This window comes from Podarcis liolepis (genome assembly GCF_965112155.1).
Source record: "Podarcis liolepis genome assembly, chromosome: 11".
Classification (NCBI taxonomy): domain Eukaryota; kingdom Metazoa; phylum Chordata; class Lepidosauria; order Squamata; family Lacertidae; genus Podarcis; species Podarcis liolepis.
Genome location: NC_139565.1, coordinates 39465541 through 39486700, shown reverse-complemented (window position 1 = coordinate 39486700; position 21160 = coordinate 39465541). Strand labels below are relative to the sequence as shown.

The 21160-nt window shown below is 42.3% G+C and overlaps 2 protein-coding genes across 5 annotated transcripts in view; one reads left to right on the top strand and one right to left on the bottom strand.

The window, feature by feature from the left end:
• Nucleotides 1–241: 241 nt before the first annotated feature.
• Nucleotides 242–19700, bottom strand: SGTB (small glutamine rich tetratricopeptide repeat co-chaperone beta). Of its 2 annotated transcripts, none has more exons than XM_083465525.1 (11): nucleotides 19540–19700; nucleotides 15323–15444; nucleotides 10953–11056; nucleotides 9670–9739; nucleotides 7757–7856; nucleotides 7237–7341; nucleotides 5912–6050; nucleotides 5762–5824; nucleotides 4464–4501; nucleotides 3623–3706; nucleotides 242–2826 (listed from the first exon to the last, which is right to left on the bottom strand). In XM_083465525.1, the coding sequence occupies exons 2-11, from the start codon at nucleotides 15420–15422 to the stop codon at nucleotides 2715–2717; spliced, it is 915 nt and encodes a 304-aa protein (XP_083321651.1). In that variant the 5' UTR covers nucleotides 15423–15444; nucleotides 19540–19700; the 3' UTR covers nucleotides 242–2714. The 2 variants fall into 2 exon arrangements, with proteins under 2 accessions (XP_083321651.1, XP_083321652.1); XM_083465526.1 differs by lacking the exon at nucleotides 19540–19700 and adding an exon at nucleotides 19395–19536.
• A 44-nt stretch (nucleotides 19701–19744) lies between these two features.
• The window catches only part of NLN (neurolysin), a gene marked incomplete at its 5' end in the record, with an annotated part of 28928 nt that continues 27512 nt past the window's right edge, over nucleotides 19745–21160 (top strand). The window contains 2 exons of one of the 3 annotated variants that reach the window (XM_083465278.1): nucleotides 19745–19756; nucleotides 19828–20016. In XM_083465278.1, coding sequence (XP_083321404.1) covers nucleotides 19976–20016 — 41 coding nt within the window. Of the gene's footprint in view, nucleotides 19757–19793; nucleotides 20057–21160 lie in introns of those variants that run through there. The other 2 variants (XM_083465276.1, XM_083465277.1) reach the window with 2 other exon arrangements.

Below are 21160 nucleotides of genomic sequence, written 5' to 3'. Positions count from 1 at the left end.
TTGAATGATACACAGTGAGGATTTATTGTATTAAATCAGCCCTTAAACACACTTAAAAGGAAACTATAAGTGCAGGATCCAACTGCAAGGCTGTTTCTTCCTTAATGCTGCAGATAGGGAAAACTAGTTTTATTAGCAGGCAGAAACCCCTAGAAACAGTCCTAGTTTAAAACCAATTTGTACAATAAAGTCAATTTCTTCATGAAACAAGAAATGGGAAGTAAAAACTATACAGACAATGTTGGAAAACAGTAAACTATTCTTTATTTTAAGTGTTCTTTTATTAAACTTATTCCAAACAACACAAGACTGATCCAAGAATCATCTATGGAAAACTGAAGAACAGATTCAGGTGTGAATAGCTGCTACCTAAAATGTTACCTGGAATGTGCATTTTTATTTGGAAAACAGTCTGCCTGATCTAACAGTGTGAAAAGGCTAGTAGTTTGCCATAAATGCAACACTTTCTGCTGTTTCAAACACATCTTATCTGGTTAGTTCACTGAACATCTGAACGGGTGCTAATCAGCAACTTGAATATGGGGTGGAAGCCACGAAGGAGATTGCATCTCTGATCATACTTTTTGAAAACACTATCATGACTGGTTAAATCAGCACTGGACTATTTCTACCCAGTGAGTTCAGGACACCAGTATATAGCTACTGCCATTTCTAATTAATTTAGATGTTAATTACTCAAAAGCAATTTAATGAGTAGTTTGCATTGTACCTTTATACTGCAAGCTTTATATTCCATATTTTCAGTATTCTAATTACACTTGCTCAGCAGCGACTCCTACTTCTGAATGAAAGTATGCTTGAAGCACTGTCCTAATGCCAATAACCAGACACCCAAGGTACTTGAGAACTCGGAAAGGACAGGTCAGTGGGGACCAAGCATATTGAAAAACAAAGGTCAAAAACTGCTGCTTTGTAGAGCGAGTAGCTGAGGAAAAAGACAAATGTTAACAGCACTGCAACAGACTCTTGGTGCTCTCCCACCTGCTCAGCATTCCGAATATCCTCCAATGAACTATTTCCTGAATGTGGCAATATATTGTTAGCCTGAAAGTCTCTTTCCTTATAGACTTTCTAAATTGGTTCTGCAGAAATGCATAAGTATGTTTGGCTGGAATTACAGTATAAAAAAATATAGTGACAGGAGGTGCGTACAGGAAGGAAGAGGCATAAAGACAACAGCAACAAATAAAAATTCAGAACAAAGGCAGAACTAAAAGGGGATAACAAAAAGCTGACTTCAGATAATCTACAATATACGTACTGTATTAACTTTTTGCTGTCAGATTTCCCTTAAGACAGTTTCTAATGTGCAACCAATACGTGGTTACATAAACCACAGATTACGTAAACAGGCACATGACAACTACATTGAATAGATAGTATGAGCATATAACTCATCTCTTTATAAAAACATGGTGTCATTCCATCAAAGTTTTCAGAGCTATCTCCAGGGTAAAATCTTGGGTTCTGTGTACGCCAGAGAGACTATTTCTGCATATTACTGGGAAAACTTTCATCCCCATCTTTTGTTCTGATTCTACACTGCTTTTTCCTCAACACCCCTTGGTGCACCTTTTCCGGCTAGGGCTTCTAAAATTCTCCCCACTATCCATCCATTACAAACTGATAAGGAGACTGAGAATCACCTATTACTCAATCACAAGTCTTAGATATGGCTTTCATAATTTCCTTCTCCTTGCTCCTCTCAATACATTCATTGCAATGCGGAACTGCTGCTGTGCAAGTCCTGTCTATTAAGACAAGTATAGCAAAGAAGGAGGCCAAGCGTCCCCCTTTTACATCTAGCCCAAGCTGCCCTATAAGAAATGTTTCCAATTATTTCACAGTAGCGCTCCCTTTGAAAACTTAGTAGGTACTCCCTGCTTGTCAGCCTACATGCTGTACCTCTTTGCCTGTACCTACGCATAGACCCGTAAATTCTGCACAGCTTAAATCTTTCTGGTCCAACTCCTACAAGACAGACCCATTTATTTCTCCCCCAGCTTAGGGTTTACTCACCCTCTGTCCATCTCCCACCACATGATCTTAGCCTGAAGCAACTCCAACAATCAGACCTATTGCTCTCCTTCCTTTCAAAAACCCCAGTAATGACCCACAATGTGGAAAAAACGCAGTCTTCACTTTATAAGCTTATAAAGTAAGAAATGCAACATTAGTCATGCAAATTTGTTTTCGCTTGCCACAGCCTTGTCTCTAGGGCAGCGGCAACCCTTCAGTTTTGAGGAAAGGCTGCCTTATTTAATATATTTTGAATACAGATTTTACATAGGACTGACTAGCCTATCAAGCATTATTACTCCACAAGTAATATTATGTCACCACAAGTGGGTGATCTCTTTCAACGCACAACCCTAGTGCAAAAAATCCACTCTCTTAAAAGAGAACGAAAAATTGCATGCTTTTGTGCATTGATACGAAAATGCTGCCTTATATGTAAAGATTTTAATCTGTCACCAGTTTTATTTATAGTCCATTTACAAAGGCATCAATATACATACATGATATGTTCACATCTGTGTGCAATGAATCTGTTTTCAACAGACGATAAGGAATACACACAAAAGGATTTCCAGTCTCATGTCTGAGAAGAATTACAATGGTGATATTTGCTACTAGCTACAGTATGCCTTTTGGAATTAGTAAAACAGTGTTCTATCACATGCTGCTTTTAATCAGGAATGCTCTTCAGTGCTGCCGCTGAAAGATCTGCTTCGAACGTGGTTCCGCAGCTGCTCTATGAGTTCCGGGTTTTGCTGCTGTATCTGCTGTGCAAACTGCTGCCCTCTGTACAGAAATTTTTGTTTTTATTTTACAAAGATCAGTAAACAAGAGGAAGCCACTGTTGTGCTGTACTCAAAACACAGGAAGCCAAAGCTCAAATTAACTCTACAACTGAAAGAAAGTACTAATCACACAGCCCATTTGCCCTAAGCTGAGAAAAACATGAAATTTAGAAAGCTGCTCTTCATTTTGCTGAAAAGACAGGGAAAGCACAGGCCCAATGCTCAAACAAAGGATCAGAACATAGATGTGAAGTTGTAACCAGCGACGGCAACAGAAAACAAGAACTACTAAGTCAGCCCCCTTTAAAACAACTTAAAAATAGACTATTTTCAATATTCCATTGGTCCCTAAGCCCTGCCCTTTAAATTCAGTGGGTGAGGCCTTGCTAATGGTGTCATGTGTTAGGTATTAAACTACCAGTAACAGGGCCTTCAGAGTGGTTACACCAGCTTTGCAAAATTCTGTACCACTAATCATTAAAGGGACACGTTCTATTTTCAGTTTCAGGAGCCCAATGAAGACTTTTCTATTTAACCAAGCTTTCATCAACTGAACTGAACAACTAGTTTTGCCTGTGGCTGACATTGTTGATAATGAAGGAATTTTATATGCTGTTTGATACTGTTTTAGTGTACTCATGTCCTAATATACTTCTTACATATTTGCAAGCATAATATACTGCTTGAACATTCTTATGGACAAGCAGTCTATAAAATTTCATATGAATAAAAAGAACCTCATAAATAAATCATTTCCATAAATATTAACTTGCAATTGCAGTATGTACGTCACTTACGCATGTATGAGACTTGACAGATCAGTGAGGCCACCAACACCTGCCGCAGGGCCCCCTATAGCATTTGTCATCATTCCCGACATCCTAAGGATTTTAGATACACGGAGAAATATAGGCATTAGAGTGGGTGTATGTGTGTGTGAGAGAGAGAGAGAGAGAGAGTGAGAGTGAGAGAGAGAGATATATACATTTATCAAGTGTTCTCTGCCATATTATATAAAGAAAATAAGCTACAAGTAAATGTAGCTGTCGCTCTGGGAAGGACGTCAATTGGCACAACTTTCTCTTGCACAACTCCAATTAAAACAACCAGGAGTTTTAGAAGGCACAGCTGCTCTCTTGCACAGTTCTGAGTCATTGCAATGGGGATCTGTGCTTGAGAAATTCCTGTTGAATTCTTCCGAATAACAATAAAATATTTTGCTGATAAAAGTATGATTTGCTAATAAAGTATTGGTCTTCTGCACCTCCTTTAATCTATTCAAGGTCTGTTCATGTATTATGTTGTCTCTGAGATCCCAGTGTCAGTTTTGATTCTAGGGTCTTAAGCCTCTTCTTCACCTATCTGCAGCACACATAATATTTAACAGAATTTTGCTCTTGGCAATCCCTGAATTGCTGCTTATTACTAGCAAGAAAAATGATTAATGACTTTTTAGCCCTAGGGAGTGCCTTCTGCAGGGGTGGGGGGAGGGAAGGAACAGGTGTGCCCATGATGTGAAAACTGCTAGTTCAGAGTCCCCCCCCCCACAAAAAAAACCCCATCATATCCGCTATGGTATGCCAAAGGCTTTTTCACTTATGTCTTTCAACAGAGACTCCATTCTTAGTTCATACTTACAGTTGCTGAACTTGAGGATTCTGCATTAAACTCGCTGCCTGAAATAGATGAAATGCCTTGAGTTGTGTGAGTTGTAATGCAGCCAGTGTTTAGCCCATAGCACAGTGAATAAAGAGGAGGCTTGAAATTCCACAGCATTGTGAACAGAGGTCAGATCTTTGACCAACCCTAAGCTGTCTGGCAAGCAAATGCTTTGGGCTCGATCCAAACCTGCTGTTTTGCAAACAGAAGGGCTTTCTCAATTTGCAGAAGCGACCTGGATCCAGTGGAAGCTCCTGCTAGAGGAAAAGGGACGAGGCAATTTTTGCCAATTTCCCTTGCCCTCTGCGGCTCCAAGAACCACCTCCCACACTGTTCTGGAAGATGTTCCAACGTTCTGGAGCAGGTTTTCAGGTAGCGTAGGGGGGCTTTAGGGGGTGTGGCGTTTGCCTCCTAGGTGGGTCATAAGGAAAGGGTTAAAATGAGTGTGATGTGATTGGCCAGTGGAAACTGAGAGTTAGAGTTAGAGGGGGAGTTGTGTGAAAGTCAGTTGAGAGTTGGGAGTTGAAGAAGGAGGAGGGAGGAATAGTCTGTGGGTTGGTCGAGTTGTGTGGTGAGAGAGTGAGAGGAATTATTAGGTGGAGTCACATAGTTGGGATAATCAGTTTGAAGTTGTTAGATACAAATAGGACAGTTAAGGAACTAAGATTAAGAAACTGCCAAGAAAAATTAACTGAAACCATAAGCTTGTCCATGCCTATAAAATAAACTTGATTATTTGTTAATGTTACCAACTGACTGGACTCTGTGTGTACCCGTGAGAAACAGGTTGGTGGCAGCAAAGAAAGCAATTATAGTGGTGGCACAGGGTCAATAGACCGTCAAACGTCCGGGGGCCCTGTGTGATCGCCACAGGGGGCAACAGGCAAAAACTGCATCTCCCTCCTTCTCTTCTGCCTATGAGAGCACACAGTTGGCAGAGTTCCATTCCAAACATCTCTGGATCCAACACCTTATGGGGTCTCAGTTTTGAGAGGCTCATAGAAAACCTCATTTTATCAGGATATACAATGTAGGTCCCGTTTCTAAGCAGCCATAAGACCCTCCCCAAAACTATTTTGAAATGCATTCCAAAGACTTGGGAGCAGAATTCATTATAGCAAAACAAAAGAATCAGTGACAATCTACCATGGGGTTTGTCAGCATTGAGTAAGAAGAGTTGAGGTTTCTAAATTGCTCTTCAGGAGAGCAAAATAAGACATGAAACAGAAGGAGGACCTGAAACGGAAACCACAAAAATTAATTTTAAATGCACTTACCATGCTAATGAAGGCAGGATTGTTTATCAAGCTTGCCATGTCAAAACTTAATCCAGTTCCAGTCTGAAAATTAAATATACACATCAATCCTGTACAAAGTAGCACCGAGTCATTACAATAGTTGAATAAATAGTTTGAAAGCCAACTTACAGGACTGGACATGTCTCTTAACTTCTGTTCGGCTATTTTCAGATTTGACTTATAGGAGTCATTTTCCGGATCAAGGTCCAGTGCTTTTCGATAGCTATTAATTGCTTCTTGGTATTTGTTCATTGAAGTCAGAGCCAATCTGATACGAACAAAGGAAGCCAATGTGAAAAAGCCAATCTGAAAGAGTATTTGTATTTTCTGATCTAATTCGCATTGATTTAAATGAAAAAAATGTAAATGCTGCTTAAATTCTAAGGAAGGACTCTAGTCCACAAAACTTTTAAGACATAATAAGTCTGTTTTGACTTTGAGGTGTCAGGGAACTCCCAGCAGTGAACTAGAGTGTTGCCTACACTGACTGGCTGGTGTCCATTGAGACTAGCAGAGCGGGAGGCAGGAAGCCCAACAGTAGCTGAAACCAGAACCAATGACAAGCAGAGCCACCCTCTGACTGTTTGTAAGTAAGAAGGCAGACAGATGGGGGCAGGGTGAGGTTGGTGGGGTGCCAGTGCCAGACTATTCTGTGCTCTAGACAAGACAAACGACTTGACTCCCCCCCAAAAAAGTTAACTTTTCAAAAATTTTCAAAAACAGATGTCTAGTATAAATGATAAAATTCTTCAAAATATAAAAGTAAAGTCATATGAGAAATTTATAGCAAGCCTGCTGCTTACTTGCATTTAACTTGTGTGCATTCAGCTTTTCAAGCTTGACAAAAAAATTAAAAGGGGGCAGGGTTCTAGGAAAAATGTAAGTGCAACGATTTTAAAAATGGCTTTCTAGGGGTTGTTCTGGCTTTACATGGTTTTGCTTGCATGCATAATGGCCAGGAACATAACCCCCATGTAAGATGCAAGTTACCTGTACTGTACTAGTAATTTTGGCTGTTAAGCTAAAGGTTGAAAGGTTCAGCTAAATTCAAAATTGCACATCTGCAGTCCTAGGTAGCCCAATAAAGGTATCATCTCACCAGCTTTATGTCTCTTTTACAGAGGGTCCAACTTAACCAATACCATATAACTCAAATATGTTTCTTATTGCAATTAGCATTGTAGTTGTACATCTAATGTTTTAGGCCAAACAAAATTAATAGTTGCTATTGCTGCTGTATCATTCTCAATAACATCCATATTGACTCCTCTTAGACAGAGTCTGCAGTGTTTATGTACTGGTAGAATAAAATAAATCTGATAGGTAGTTGCCAAGTGATCAGAAATTATCCCAGGGGCATACTGTAAGTGTGGCGAGAGTTTGATAACTGATGTGTAAGTGTGTTAGGACAACACACTTTAAATTTGATGTTCAAACAAGTTAGGTTTACTTACCCCATTCTTCCATATGCTTTGCTATATTTTGGATCTATTGCTATAGCTCTTTCACAGTCCGTTATTGCTTCATTATGGTTACTCAACTTACTTTGAGCAGCAGCTCTGAAGTGAAAAAGAACAAGAACAAAGAGGGCAGCTAAGAAAAGTGTATATCAACAACGAGACTATCCATCCACTCATCAACTCAATCCAGTAATATTGACATCCTAACATTTAAACTAATTTGCAGCCCAATCCTAATCATGTTTTCTTGGAAATTAATTCCAATCAATCTCAACAGAACTTAATTCCAAGCAAATATATTTAGCATTGCAACCCTATCCCCAGCAAAGTCACCTGAACAAAACTAACTTCGCAATGGACTGAACTGGACTACTTAAGGAAATATAGTGGAGTTTTTATAGGGGGGGACGGACCATGCTGGTGATCAAACAAGGACAAGAGTTTGGAGCCGTGTTCTGGGGAAGTGTAGACATATAGTAGAACTGATATAATTCATTGTTACAAGTTTATTTACCTGTTGCAATAATAGACTGCATTATTTGGATCCAATTCTATAGCCTGAGTATAACAATCCACTGCAGCACCATAATTTTCTTCCTTCATGTGATTATTACCTGAAATAAATTGCAACAATAAAATTTTGTGGATAATTGGAATGCTGATGTATTAAACAACAGCCACAGATTGTTATAAACTACACCACATAAAGCACTTTTATGACTCTGTTGCCCTTTGCAACTGTCTTTTCAGAAACAAATTGCTTTCAGCAGTATAACACATGCCAACTAGAACTATGCATGCCTTTTCCATGCAATTTTCCTTGATACAAAATGACACAACATATGACCTTTGTTTGTGGAAATTCAAGAGATATCGTCATTTTAAACAAGGAGGAAAATGGGTAGAACAAGCGAGTCAGTATAGTTTGGTAGCTAGAGTACTATAACTGTATCTGAAAGCTTTGTGTTTAGATGCCATGTCATAAATGAGTGGGGGCCTTGGACATATCACAGAACTGCAGCCTTGGTGCCCCCAAATCTCTAAAATAGGAAAAGCTTTTATTACCTATTTCATAGGCCTACAGCATGGGTGAATGGGGTAACAACTGTAAGGATTTGCAGTATATAGAAAATATTTAACAGTTACTCAATATATCTGTTCCATCTCTCTGTTCCATCTGAATCAGGAGAGGCAGTGGAGGTGGGAGCTTGGAGATGGTGATGGGCTTTATGTAGGTCAATAAAATGAAGCTGAATCCTGAAAAAACTAAGTTGGTATGTTTCCTGAGTTATCACATCAGGGAGGTGTGAAGATGGCCTGTTCTGGATGATACCACACTCCTCTGGAAGGAGCAGTTTGGCAGTGCTCCTGGATTCAACACTGCCACTGTGAGCTTATCCCTCACAGAGTTACAATTCCCATCAACCCTTAATGAACTACAGTGCCCAGCATTCTGGGCGGGGGGGGGGGGGACAGAACATGCCTTAAAGGTGTCGCTTGCAATCAGCACCCAACAGAGACAGGGAACCTAACTCACTTTTATGGAAGTAAGTCTTACTAAATTCAGTGGGATTACTTCCAAACAGAGCTGCAAGTGTATTAAAGAAATGTTAATCTACTAATTAGATAGGCAGTGAAATTTGCACACAGGCACAAATCATATTTCTGAAGCAATAAGTATTTTGTTCTATTTATTTTTATTTTGTATGGTGATAATAAAACACCTAGGGGGCGGGAATCACCCAACAAGCCCTTTCAGTGGAAGCCATGCACAAGGACTTCTCTCCCTGGTTCTCCCCCATGGCCACCCCAAATTTGGCTCTAAGGGAGGTCAGAAGAACCTCCAGAACAGTGTAGGTGATGGGGAGGGAGGAGAATGGAGGATTATTCCATCTGGCAAGCTGAAAATCTTACGCTGACGGAGCAATTTCAAGAGTGTGACATTGAATTCCTCCCTTGTTTAATAGCAGTTACCTTCTCAGAAGACACACATTCTCTGTGTAAGAGAGAAAGAAGACTGCCTCTTCCAAGACTGAACTACTCACCCACAGTTTTTTATACAAGTTTGTATTAAAATATATATTTTAACTGCTGCCCAGTTAAATGAGGGAATCTTTTTAGTAGTTTAGAAGTTTTTAATTGAATGAGTCCAGCTCACTAACTTTGCAGGCCTATTTCCAAGTAAGGATTGCGCTCTACATTGAAGTGTTCCTGCGCTTTTTCATTTCCTCCAGAGCAGCCAGCAGACTATTCCTTTGTATTATACAGCATCTAATGCAATACCCAACAGTTCTCTACTAACAGGGTTGGCTAGAAGCCTGAATAGCTGTGCATCATTCATGAACCATACTTCAATATGGCCGACAACTGAACTACGAAAGCTATGGCAAAATGGAATGGTATGTTTACTTCTTCTCAGTTACATACCTTCATCCTTCAGCTGGTCAGCTTTCTCAAGATCCTCTGGCAAAGAATCTGAGAGAGGCAGTATCTCATTCTATATGAATTTTAAAGAAAGGTAAATCTCATTTTTTAAATAATCTTATCTAGATTTAGCTACCTCTATTACCAATCTTAAATGGAAATTTAGCCAGAGTGGGCCTATCAGCAATGAGCAGGCTAATAAGCTAATATTAGCTTATTATGCAAGGTACAGATGAGGGCAAGAAAAATCAATTGGTATAAAGGATATGACTCTCGTTTTTAAGTGCATCAGGGAACTGAGACACCAATCAAAATAATATAGTAATCTGGAATATTCAAGTATGAATTGCATTTACTGCACTGGGTTTTAAAACAAAACATCAAGCTCTTGGGTGTGCAAGTGTAGCAATCCATGCTGAACTCAGTTGCATGCAGTCAGCTTCTACAACATTGATTATCTATCTGAGCACGTGACTGTCTTCTGCCCAAAACAAGTGGTAAATATTGCCAAACCTGTTTAATAAATATGCAGATTCTTGCATGCAGCTCAACGCTGGGTGCCAGAAATTTGTAATCTAGCTGTTAACTCAGTAACAGGTACCTGACCCTCAGAACGTTTGTACCCATATAAAAGTCTTATTTATTTTAAAATTAAACACTTGCTTTCAAGTAAAAATTTGGCACACACATATCAGGATAGTGACTACTGCGTATTTATTCATTTTTAGTTCATCTGTACGTATATATTTACTTATTACTGAAGCCTCTTTTGAGAGATTGCCAGTGTTTGAACAATCATTATTTTGGCTTAATAAGATGAAATATGAATGAACCTTTTACCTGCACATGCAGTTTGTTCTGCTACCCTTTACTGGCCTGAATGAAACATGGTAGTCTCTTGTCCAAACCAGGAGACTGACTATACTTACCAGCCTTGGAACAAGACAGGATGGAACAAGACTACAAGTTTAAGTAAGCCTCAACACATGGTTTAAGATTCTGGCTTGTTCCAAAGATGGTGATCACCAAGTTTTCCTGTTCAAACTATGGTTCACTGGTGGCTTCTTCATTGAAATCAGGCATGTTGCAAAAGCGGTAGAAAAAGAGTTGCATGTGAGGCTCTTTGTTCTTAGCTTATTAAGGGCAGATATGGTTGTCTGAACCAGACCACTAGTCCCTTTTCTTCAGCTAACATGCTAGAACTAAAACCTCCTAAGAAAACAAAAGAACTGTGCCCTGTTAAAATTATTTAAGTTATAAACATATCTGCTCCAATACAATCTTACCTTGTGACAAGAATCTTCAAACATTTCTGTCAAACGTATAGGTACTGCAAGATGGGAATCCTCCAAATTAATTTTAAAGACTGTCTCCAAACACTGAATTGCCACTGTAGAGAAATATGTTTTGTTTTTTTAAAAGGAAACCACCTGTTAATTTACCAATATATACGAGTAACACAAATTCTTCATTCCATGCCTTATAATGACAATTCACTAACACCAGAATCAAACCCACAGTTGTGGAAGGGTGACCATATGTATGCCATGATAGAGGAAAGGCAGGATATTAATGGCAGAAACCAAAGAACTTGAAAGAAATCAGAGGTGGATTTTGGCAGCTAAATCTGTGCAAATCAGCAAATTTAACATGTAGTGGATCAATAAAGCACTGCCTTCTCTCAGTCAACACCAATTGACCCAGACTCAGTTGACGAACCTGGCCACAGGAACATGCTTCATCAATAAGTACTTATAGATTTAAGTAGTTATTTATAAGTACTAGTCAGCTTTCTCAGCCTCCATCAAAATGCAATTTGGATTAGAATTTCTTTGGAAATGTACTTCATATGGGAAAAAATAATGGTGTGACTGTTGGTATCACGTCTTCCTAGTTTCTAAGTCAACTACACCCATTGGCCACCTTCACAAGAAATGGTAAACCATGGTTTAACGCTATGAGCCTGACCTAGAACAAGCCTGAGGGGATCCTTAGGCTCACACAAACCTCCCTCCTGCCTCACAACTTTGGCAGCATTTAGTCTTATTTTCCCTGAAACTTGGCTTGTTGTGTCATCTGGACTGAGGACTGAAATTTATAACAAACTAATCAAGTCAGCTGGAGAACCCATGGTTTGAATTGGGTTTGCTTCTATACCGATCAGAGACCAACCACATTCATGTACTCCTACAGTGTCAACTCTTTCCAACAGGCAACACGAGCTGGGCAATCATTCCTCTCTATGGCTAAATAAGGACAGACTGGACCTATCTTGATAACTTGCAATTTCTCTCTCTCTCTCTCTCTCTCTTTAACGTCACAAAAATGTTTGATTTAACAAAAGTGCATGTGTTATCCAAGCAAGAAAAACAAATGAACATATCATCCGCACAACTTCCATTAGTACCAAAGGTGCAGAGTTTCTAAAATAATAACGGGCCTTCTAGAACAAACTGCATCATCTGTTTGCAATTGCTATAAAGCACTCTGACGTCCTGGGATAGAACAGTCTAAAATAAACAAATGGTTTCAAATAAAAGTTTATTTAGGTTTGTGATACTTCCAAACAATTTTCTCGAATTCAGAATGGTTTTATATACAGGATATCAACGTTACTTTGCTGTTAAAGAATAATGAGCATGTTTTGTAGTAAAACTATTGCAACAGCTTCACTATTCCCCTACCCCTTACTCCAAAAAGTTCAGGTAATGTACATCAGCCTTCCCCAAACTGCTGCCCCCTCCTGTTTTGGACAAAAACTCCCATCAGTTGCAACCAGCATGGCCAATAATCGTAGGATGATGAGAGCTATAGCACAAAACATGTAGAGGGACACCACAATGCAGGAAGCTAATGTATACTGATACTCTCTCACAACAAACCTGTGAGGTTAGGGCTTGGCGTCAGCTGGTAAGATTTGCAGTTCAGGTTGGATTTTAACCTGGGTTTCCCCAAGCTGAGTACAACACTGTATATTTACTACACTACACTGCTTTTGTTTTGGAAAAGGAAACTTTTAATCTGGAATTATTTCCACACCTTTCCAAAAAAACCTGTCAATTGTTTATTTATTTTAACAAACTTTTCCTAACGAAAAGCCAAGCTGCCTTCTTTTTTATTGCTGAGATGCTTTCCAAGCCAACAAGCTCAACATGGAATTACACCCTCAATCTTTGCAGGCCCGCAAGGCCTAAAAAACCCCAAATACACATTCCCCCAGCAAAACTGCATTTGATGTTAAGAAAAAACCTGCGAAAAACAAGGGAGTATGCCAGAGTGGCACATAACACAAGGGCAGAGCAGCACTCACTGGCATGGGGAAAAGGGCACAACAGTAAGTATTGGCCCCTCCAAAATAGAAGCAGCCCACAGGTGCACACCTGTGCAGCCACTGCCAACTCATGAGTTCCCTGGACCTCTGCCCTGCCTTTCCCATTCCTGGGGAGTGGCATCACCACTTGAAGGGCACCACTGATGCTCCATCTCCGGCCAACCCCCATATATTACTCCTGGGAGTATGGCAAGGTAGGGATGAAGGGACGTCTACTGCAGATTCTTCCATGCATGAAGTTGCTCAATTCCTGCTGCCCATACTAGGAATTGGTAGTCTGCTGGTCAAGGTACGTGCTGTGCCAAGGAACTCAGAATTCCATTTATGTAGGAGAGTGTAAAAGGTCTTGTAAGTCATACAAAGGGCCTCGATTGCCATGCAATTTGTGATGCCTGCCTGATTAGTCCCATCATCTTGCTGCACCCACTTTGCTTAATAGGTCATGACTCCTCTTTGCTTCTATATAAGCTTCCTATTCCTGTCTATGCCCTCAATCTGTGCAAGCAGTCACACTACAGTGGTACCTCTGGTTAAGTACTTAATTCGTTCTGGATGTCTGTTCTTTACCTGAAACTGTTCTTAACCTGAAGCACCACTTTAGCTAATGAAGCCTCCTGCTGCCGCCACACCGCCAGAGCACAATTTCTGTTCTTATCCTGAAGCAAAGTTCTTAACCCGAGGTGATATTTCTGGGTTAGCAGAGTCTGTAACCTGAAGCTTATGTAACCTGAAGCGTATGTAACCTGAGGTACCACTGTACATATATATATATGTCAAGAGTGGGAAGCCTGTGACGTGCCAGATGAACGCTGGACTTCAGCTTCTACCATCCCTGACCAGTGGCAATGCTGGCTGGGGATAATGGGAGTTGGAGCCCAAAAAATTTGGAAAGTCCCATGTTCCCCATCCCGATCCATAGCCTTCTCAATATAGCTTCTCATGAAGCTATATTGCTTCATGCTCTGCTTGAGCTTTAACATATCTCTTTCCCTGCTACTTAATTTCACTGTATGCTTGGATTGCTTACACTGAGAAAAATTCTACTGTCTAATCAAGCACAAATTTCCTAATCCCTCAACATGTCAATTCCATTTGACTCTATCTTGCTGGGTTATGCCTATGCAAGTATTGCAGTTCACTGTTCTGAACATAAGGGGGCCACCACTGAAAAGGCTTGATCCTGTGTTGCCATCCTCCAAACCTCCTGTAGAGGAGGAACATGAAGCAGTGCCTCAGATGATCTCAGGGTCCAGGTCAGTTCATTTACAGCCTAGCAATCACACATCTACATCCAGTGCAGAATAAGGCAATTTCATGTATGTAATGAATCTGCTGTTGGCCCACAGATGGCTCCCAAATGAACTATGGTTTTGCCATCATCTCCTTTCAACTCTCGGGTAGGAAGTACCCTGAGAAACTCCAGTTGACTACATACCAGGCAGGATGGGAGCCACTCCCAGCTGAAATTCCCTCAACATAGAGAGGCAGACCTAGAGCTAAGCCTCTCTATCCTTGCCTTTGATCTAAGCATGTCACATGGAAGACTTTACTCTGCCTCTGTGGTGTATGAAGCAGGAAAGATGAGCCTCACCAGCCTCCAGAAGCAATTTTTGGCTACCAAGCCCACCCAGTTTGTGGTTTCCTGCCAACTGAGCCTCATTGTTGCTCCATGTAAACTAAGAACATAAGGATCAGGCCAATGGGACATCTACTGCAGCATTCTGTTCTCATAGTGGTTGCTCAGATGCCTGCAGGAAACCTGGATGCAAGACCCGAGCATGAGAGCATTTTCTCCTCTTGTGGTTTCCAGAAACTGGTATTTAAAAGCCTTGCTGTTTCTGATCATGGAGACAGATCATAGCCATCATGGCTAGTTGCCATTGATAAGCCTTATCCTTTATATATTTGTCCAATCCTCTTTTAAAGCCACCCTAGTTGGCGTCCATTGCTGCTTCCATCACTGACTCCTGTGGGAGTGAGTTCCACAGTTTAAGTATGCACAGCATGTAGAAGTACTTTCTCTTATCTGTCTTGAATCTTCCAACATTCAGGAAGACAAAACAGGCGCCAGGTCTGGCTGCCCACTGCAATCTGACCCAGCTCTCTCCAGGGGTTACGCACTGCAAGGGAACACTGGTTGTGTTTCGACAAGCTGTCTTCCTGGGAAGTCTGTCTGCTATTAGTCATCTTCTAACAAGGTGTCTCTGCTTGAAAACCTCCAGCACAGAATAAAACAAACACAGCTTTAATGCCTCTCTTGGTTTTCACACATTTGACATCAACACTTCCATCAGGCATCATGACTCTTCAGTCATCACCACAAACCTTCCAAGCTTTCTTGTTCATCTGATGTGAATGCATCCATCTGACTCTGTTCTCGCAAGAAATGGATGACAGCATATACAAGGCGTTTGACAGAAGACATTTTCAAGGTCTGTGAAGCTCCCCTGAATCACAAAAGTAAGAACAATCAAATTAGTTCTAAGGAAATACAGGGAAACCCAGTAAAACTGGGAACGCAAAAGCTTTTAGATTTCAACAACAGTTTTTCTGGATGCTACTTTACTGAATTATGCTGAAGCTAGAAGAGTTTGTTGTGGATAACGAAGACTCCTTTATCATAAACTATAGGGCTCTGCTCATTCCAACATTTTTAAAAAAAATCAATTAAATAGTATTGCATTAACCAATCCTTTTTGCTTTTCCCCATTGCTGTTCCTCTCCAAAAACCAAAACAGGGAAGGGATAAGGCGTGGGTCGGCAAACTAAGGCCTGTGGGCCGGATCAGGCCCACTTGCCTTCTGGATCCGGCCCGCAGATGGTCCGGGAATCGCACATGCACTCTTTCCCTCTCCTTCCCTCGGAGGTGGCACCGGCACCTCCTCCCTCCCGGCTTCTCCCCACCCTGCCTAGAGGAGGAAGAGGGCTGGGCTTTGTTGGTGCCAGCAGCAGCAGTGATCAAGCGGCCGCCATTTTAAGCAGCCCTCATCTGGAGCCCTTTTGTGCACCGCTCATCGTCCCCTCGCTGCTGCCGCCAGCCCCTGCAGCTCGCAAGACACAGGTAAGCAGCCACCAGGTCTCGTCTGGTGCTGTGGAGAAGGGAGGGGAAAGTCAGGGGAGATGGCTTATAGTCCGGCCTTCCACAAAGCCCCCTGTTGAAAAAATTTGCTGACCCCTGGGATAAGGAGTGCTTATAGAAAGACAGGGTCCCCGCCCCCCAGGCCTTGGGCACCGATAAATTCATCAAATTACCTTTTATCTTCTTAACTGACTTTGCCCCTCTGCCTTGCTACCATCTGTAGACTGAGAGAAGAGCTTCAGCCAATCATGCACATAGCTGATTTGTTGGGATTTGCCTCTCAACATGCAACTGCTGCACTTCAAAGAGCCAAAATGTGGGGATACAGGAAGCAGTTAAGCCTGTTAAGCTCTCTATTTCCCTGCATGAGGACTGAGGGAAGAACTAAGAATCTCATAGCATATTAAGACTAACCAATTTATAATGACAAAAGCTTTTGTGGCTTAGAGAAGCCCCTTCAACAGAGACATAACTGGCAGGTATGCATACAAATGGGTGCAATGTATTGTGGGTTTTATTTTTTTATATATATATTTGAAAATCAGTGAAAACATCATGCTTTAAAAAAAAAAGGGCACAAAAGGGAGGAAACGTAGTAGTTGGAAATGATACGGAACCAAGCGCTGATCAACAATATACAATTTATCAAGTAGGTCAATTCTGTTCATTTGGATCTGAGTAGAGACAATGATTTCATTTCGCAACACAGAAATTAATTTCCTGACTCTGGAATTTCTAGATTTTTCTTCTGGGTCTTTTCTTCTGCCCTATGGTAAAAAAGGTAAGGTTAAGGGACCCCTGGACAGTTAAGTTCAGTCAAAGGCGACTATGGGGTGCAGTGTTCATCTCACTTCAGGCCAAGGGAGCCAGCATTTAGGCTGGTAGGAACCTGGCTGTGCTGGCATTGCTACCCAACACTGTCTGCCTGCTGTGGTGGAGCATATTCATACTGGTAGTTCTATCAACTATATGCATGGATTTGGTTGGGTTGCAATATTGACTTCTGGGAGGGGTTAAAGTGAGAAAGAGAGAGGTTGCTGCAGTTTGGGTACAGTTTCCCCAAAGAGCAGAGCTGGGGTGTGTTTCCTGCTCTGTTCAAGTGTTCTCCCTAGTTCTCAAAATATGGAGGCTATTATTTTTAATAACCGGTTATTGGATTTTATAAACAAGGATCGTAGAAATAATAATACAAATAAATATACCAAGTCTTCTTATTTCATTTGTATATCACAAAAATAGCATAATAAATTTTCAGTAATACCTACAACATATGGTTCATTATTAGTGATCAATGTGTAAGTTCTTGGTTCGTGAATTTAAACAAAAACAAAGAACAGAGATAACAAGTAACATTCAGCATCACATAGCCGAACATCCAATCAGGAGCCCTTGTGATTGTACTTAGAATAAGTATGAGTAATAGTCATTTTCCCTCTAATTTTACCAATGAAACAATATCAAGTGTTGGTCTATTTATGAATGCAGGAGGGGGCGTTCAAAGGGAAGACAATAATTTATGTTTCAATAAAATTGAGATAAACCAGACTGAGCCAAACGTTGTACATTTTCTGGACTACTGGCATATGGAGGCTATTATGATCTATGCTTGGTGGCTCATACTCAGAGGCCAGGGGCGTGAGTCATAGTGCTAAGATTCTGTGAACCTTGAGGGGGTTAAGATGGGGCGAGCTTGGGTTCCAAGTGAGCTTTTAGAAATTGCTTGAAGCCTAAGTTTCCAGGGGTGGGGGCGGAAGCTTGGCACATTACATATCCTTAAGGGAACTCTTTTCTTCATTTAACGGCAAACCAAGTCCCAGTGCTGAAGAATGAGTGCACTCACCACCGGAGATGAGAACTCAGACTACATGTTGCTGGGCTCAAGATGTTCACGAAAGACAGCAGGTCTGTCACTATGAATCTTATGTCTACTGTGAGGCTGCATTTTGGGTTTTGCTGAGGCATGCACTTTATTTATTTATTTAAAATATGTCTAAACCATCTTTCAATTAGATATTCCCGAGGCAGTTTAGATTGTTAGGGGGGAAACAAAAAACAAACGAAACGACAACAATCGATAAAACATTTTGCAAGTAAAAGGAAGCTTCCTAGTAAATATTTTGAGCTCTTCCTATCACCATCCTACAGCAACTCACATGCACATTGCAGCTAGGCCTCAGGCTGGCCATGGTTATTTACACAATGCATAAGCATATTAGCCCTGGGCAAGAGATGAAAGGATGAAAACAGCAGCAGCTGCCCCGCCCACCCCCCAAAAATCCACCAACTACCTCCAATGTATGGAATGTCCTTAAGGACTCTGTAAAGCACTATGCTCACTGATGCTGCTATAGAACTAAATTATTATTAATAATAATTTATCACCTATCAATGCAGCCCCAAATTGCTTTCCACATTGTTGTTTTAAATGAACCCCACAACTGAACTGATGGAAATGGCAAAGGGAAACATGCCCTTTTATGAAAATAAATATAACAACTGTCTTCTTCCAACATAGACCTGCCCTTTAGGATGAAGACTAGAACATGGTGACCTCAATGCAAACTTGTGATTAGTGACACAGTGCTGACTCAGAGCTTCATTTGCATCCAGCATCTTCTCTGTTAGAAATTATGTAACTTATGGGAAATTTTCCCCAGTACAACTTCATAGGTTCTCCTCCTCCCCACCGCCCCCTGCCAAATTCACCCTGAAAAGACTTCATAATACCGATGCTAAAAATACTGTGTGGACTATTAAGGCTGATGATGAACATCCAAAGGGTTGCTAGCCAATGGCGAAGCAAGAAGTGTTGTCATATAATAAACGGTGTGTTTGTTTTAATGGTGGCGCAGCCCACTTGAGGCAAACGTTGCCGAGCGCAGGAGGATGCAGCGTGTCCTTAATAACGGCAGCATTTTGCATCCCCCGGTGCACTTTAAGGAGTTATATAACTGGCCGCTTCTATTTCGGAAAACGTTATTCCTTGGGAATGCTTTCGGCAGGTTCCCCCTGGTTCGCCCACATACGCACATTTGGCAGGTGGACGGCTTCAGGGCTGGGAGCCCACGAGCCCAGGACAGTCATGCAATGCGTACCCAACGCGGGAGAAATCCTGCCTAGGAAGCCTGACACAAACACCTCCGCTCGCCCATTTTCTCCATCTGGCTAGGCTACGTCCACCTCAGGTGCGCCAGCCAGACCGAGATCGCCCCGGACGCTAAGGCGGGAGACGGCGAGCTACCTGAGGGGTGGGGTGCGAGGCGAAGACCTGCAAAAGGGGGAAGGAAAGCGACGGGGGTGCTGGGCGCCCTTCCTCACCAACATGCGCACCAACATCTGGGAGAGCCAGATGTTCGCCCCGTCCCTCCTTCTTGCACGGGCGGCTACGGCGGCAGCCGCCTCTCTGCGGCTTTTGCGCGGCACACTCCATGCAGAAGGGCAGGGCAATGGCAGAAGAGCTTACCGCGCCAGCAGGATCAGGAGGAGGAGGAGGAAGACCGGGCGGGCGGAGCAATGGCTGTCCGCTACCAAGCTGCTTTCGTCCGCCGCCGCTGCTGCTATGAGAGGCACAAACTTGTCCCCGGCTCGCTCCCGAGGCGTTGTTGTCGTCCGTGTGAGAGGGAGTGAGGGAAGGCGGGCGCGTGCCTGAAGGGGGCGCGCCTGCGCGCGCGGCAGCGGCGGCGGCGGGGGGAACAAGACCTGGCCCGGCGGAAGTGAATGCGCAGCTCGGCTGGGCGGCGAGCGCGCGAAGCGGCGGCGGCTGCAGGCGCACGTGGGGGGAGCTGTGCGTGCGCCCCGGCAGGCGGCGAAGGGAGCTGGGAGCGGCCGGCGCGTGGGAGCCGAGAGGGGGGCGTCCTTGGCTGGGAGCGGGGCTGCTTTTCCTCGCTCGGCTTCCCTTCATGCTGTCCTTGGGCGTCTCCGCGGGCCGAAGCTTCTGCAGGTACCCCGTGCAAGAAAGACCTCGCCTCACCTGCAAAGGAGTAAGGCGGCAGCGGGAGGGTCCCCGCGCGGTATCTGAAGGACGCTGATGGGAGGGGGTCTGGCTGTCTTTTTCCCCTCCTGGCCGCAATATCTTTTGTGTGGCACAAGTGCATTAAGCGGCCATGCCCTCCCTTCCGCGGTGGGAGTAGCCGTTTGGTAAAATCGCTCCTTTATAGGTTAACCTCCCTATCGCCTTCCCTTCAACTGTTTCCAGCGCCCGTTTCTTCCTTCAGATGCTCGCTACTAAGGAAGAAAGCCATACCTTATTCTTAAGGGTGTTTCAAATAGACGCAGAGGAGGGAATCGCTGCAGTTTAGGAGTTGTCATCCCTGAAAAAGAAGATCCCACCCCACCCCACTTCAGCCCTCTTGACCATATTGGCCACCCTCTCCTCCCTTTAGGTGCCACAATTTTAGCAAGCCTCCGGCACTCAGAATGTGACGGAAACTATCGAACATGCAAAAAGAAAAAAAGGGGGGGGGGCACACTATGGGAATCTCTTTATTGTGACATGAGCCTTTGCAGGCAGGAACCTGCATTCATGTGGGATGCATGCAAGGAACATCTTATGTATATTGAGTCCACATGTCATGATTTCAGTACCATTAGATTTCTAGATTAATCTTTAATGGACCAATTGGGTATATGCTTTCACTGGATTGCAGTTTGAGAAGTAGGATTAAAGAGACCCAAATGTGCTTGCCTTGACTGCATGAGATCCCTTACTTAATAATACAATACAGTTTCTGACACACCTTAATGTAGAACAGTGACAAAAGGGCTCAGTTCAGTAATCATTTAGCAAAAGCATTAAGTTGCTCGTGAATTTTGGAGTTAATTTATTGAAATGTGTTTAGCTGCGTTTGTAACAGACATGCTTGTATATTTAATATATGATTGAGAAACCTGCAAAGCTATTGTTCTTGTCTTTATGAGCTAGAGTGATTATAACAGTCTGCCTATATATAATATGCTATGGTCCTATACATATTTTACAGTGATGAAGATACAGGCTAAAAAATAATAATTTCTAAGACACTATCTGTGTTACTAATGAGGGTGGTTGCAGGTTTTAGATGCCGTTTGAATAAGCATGACTCTGT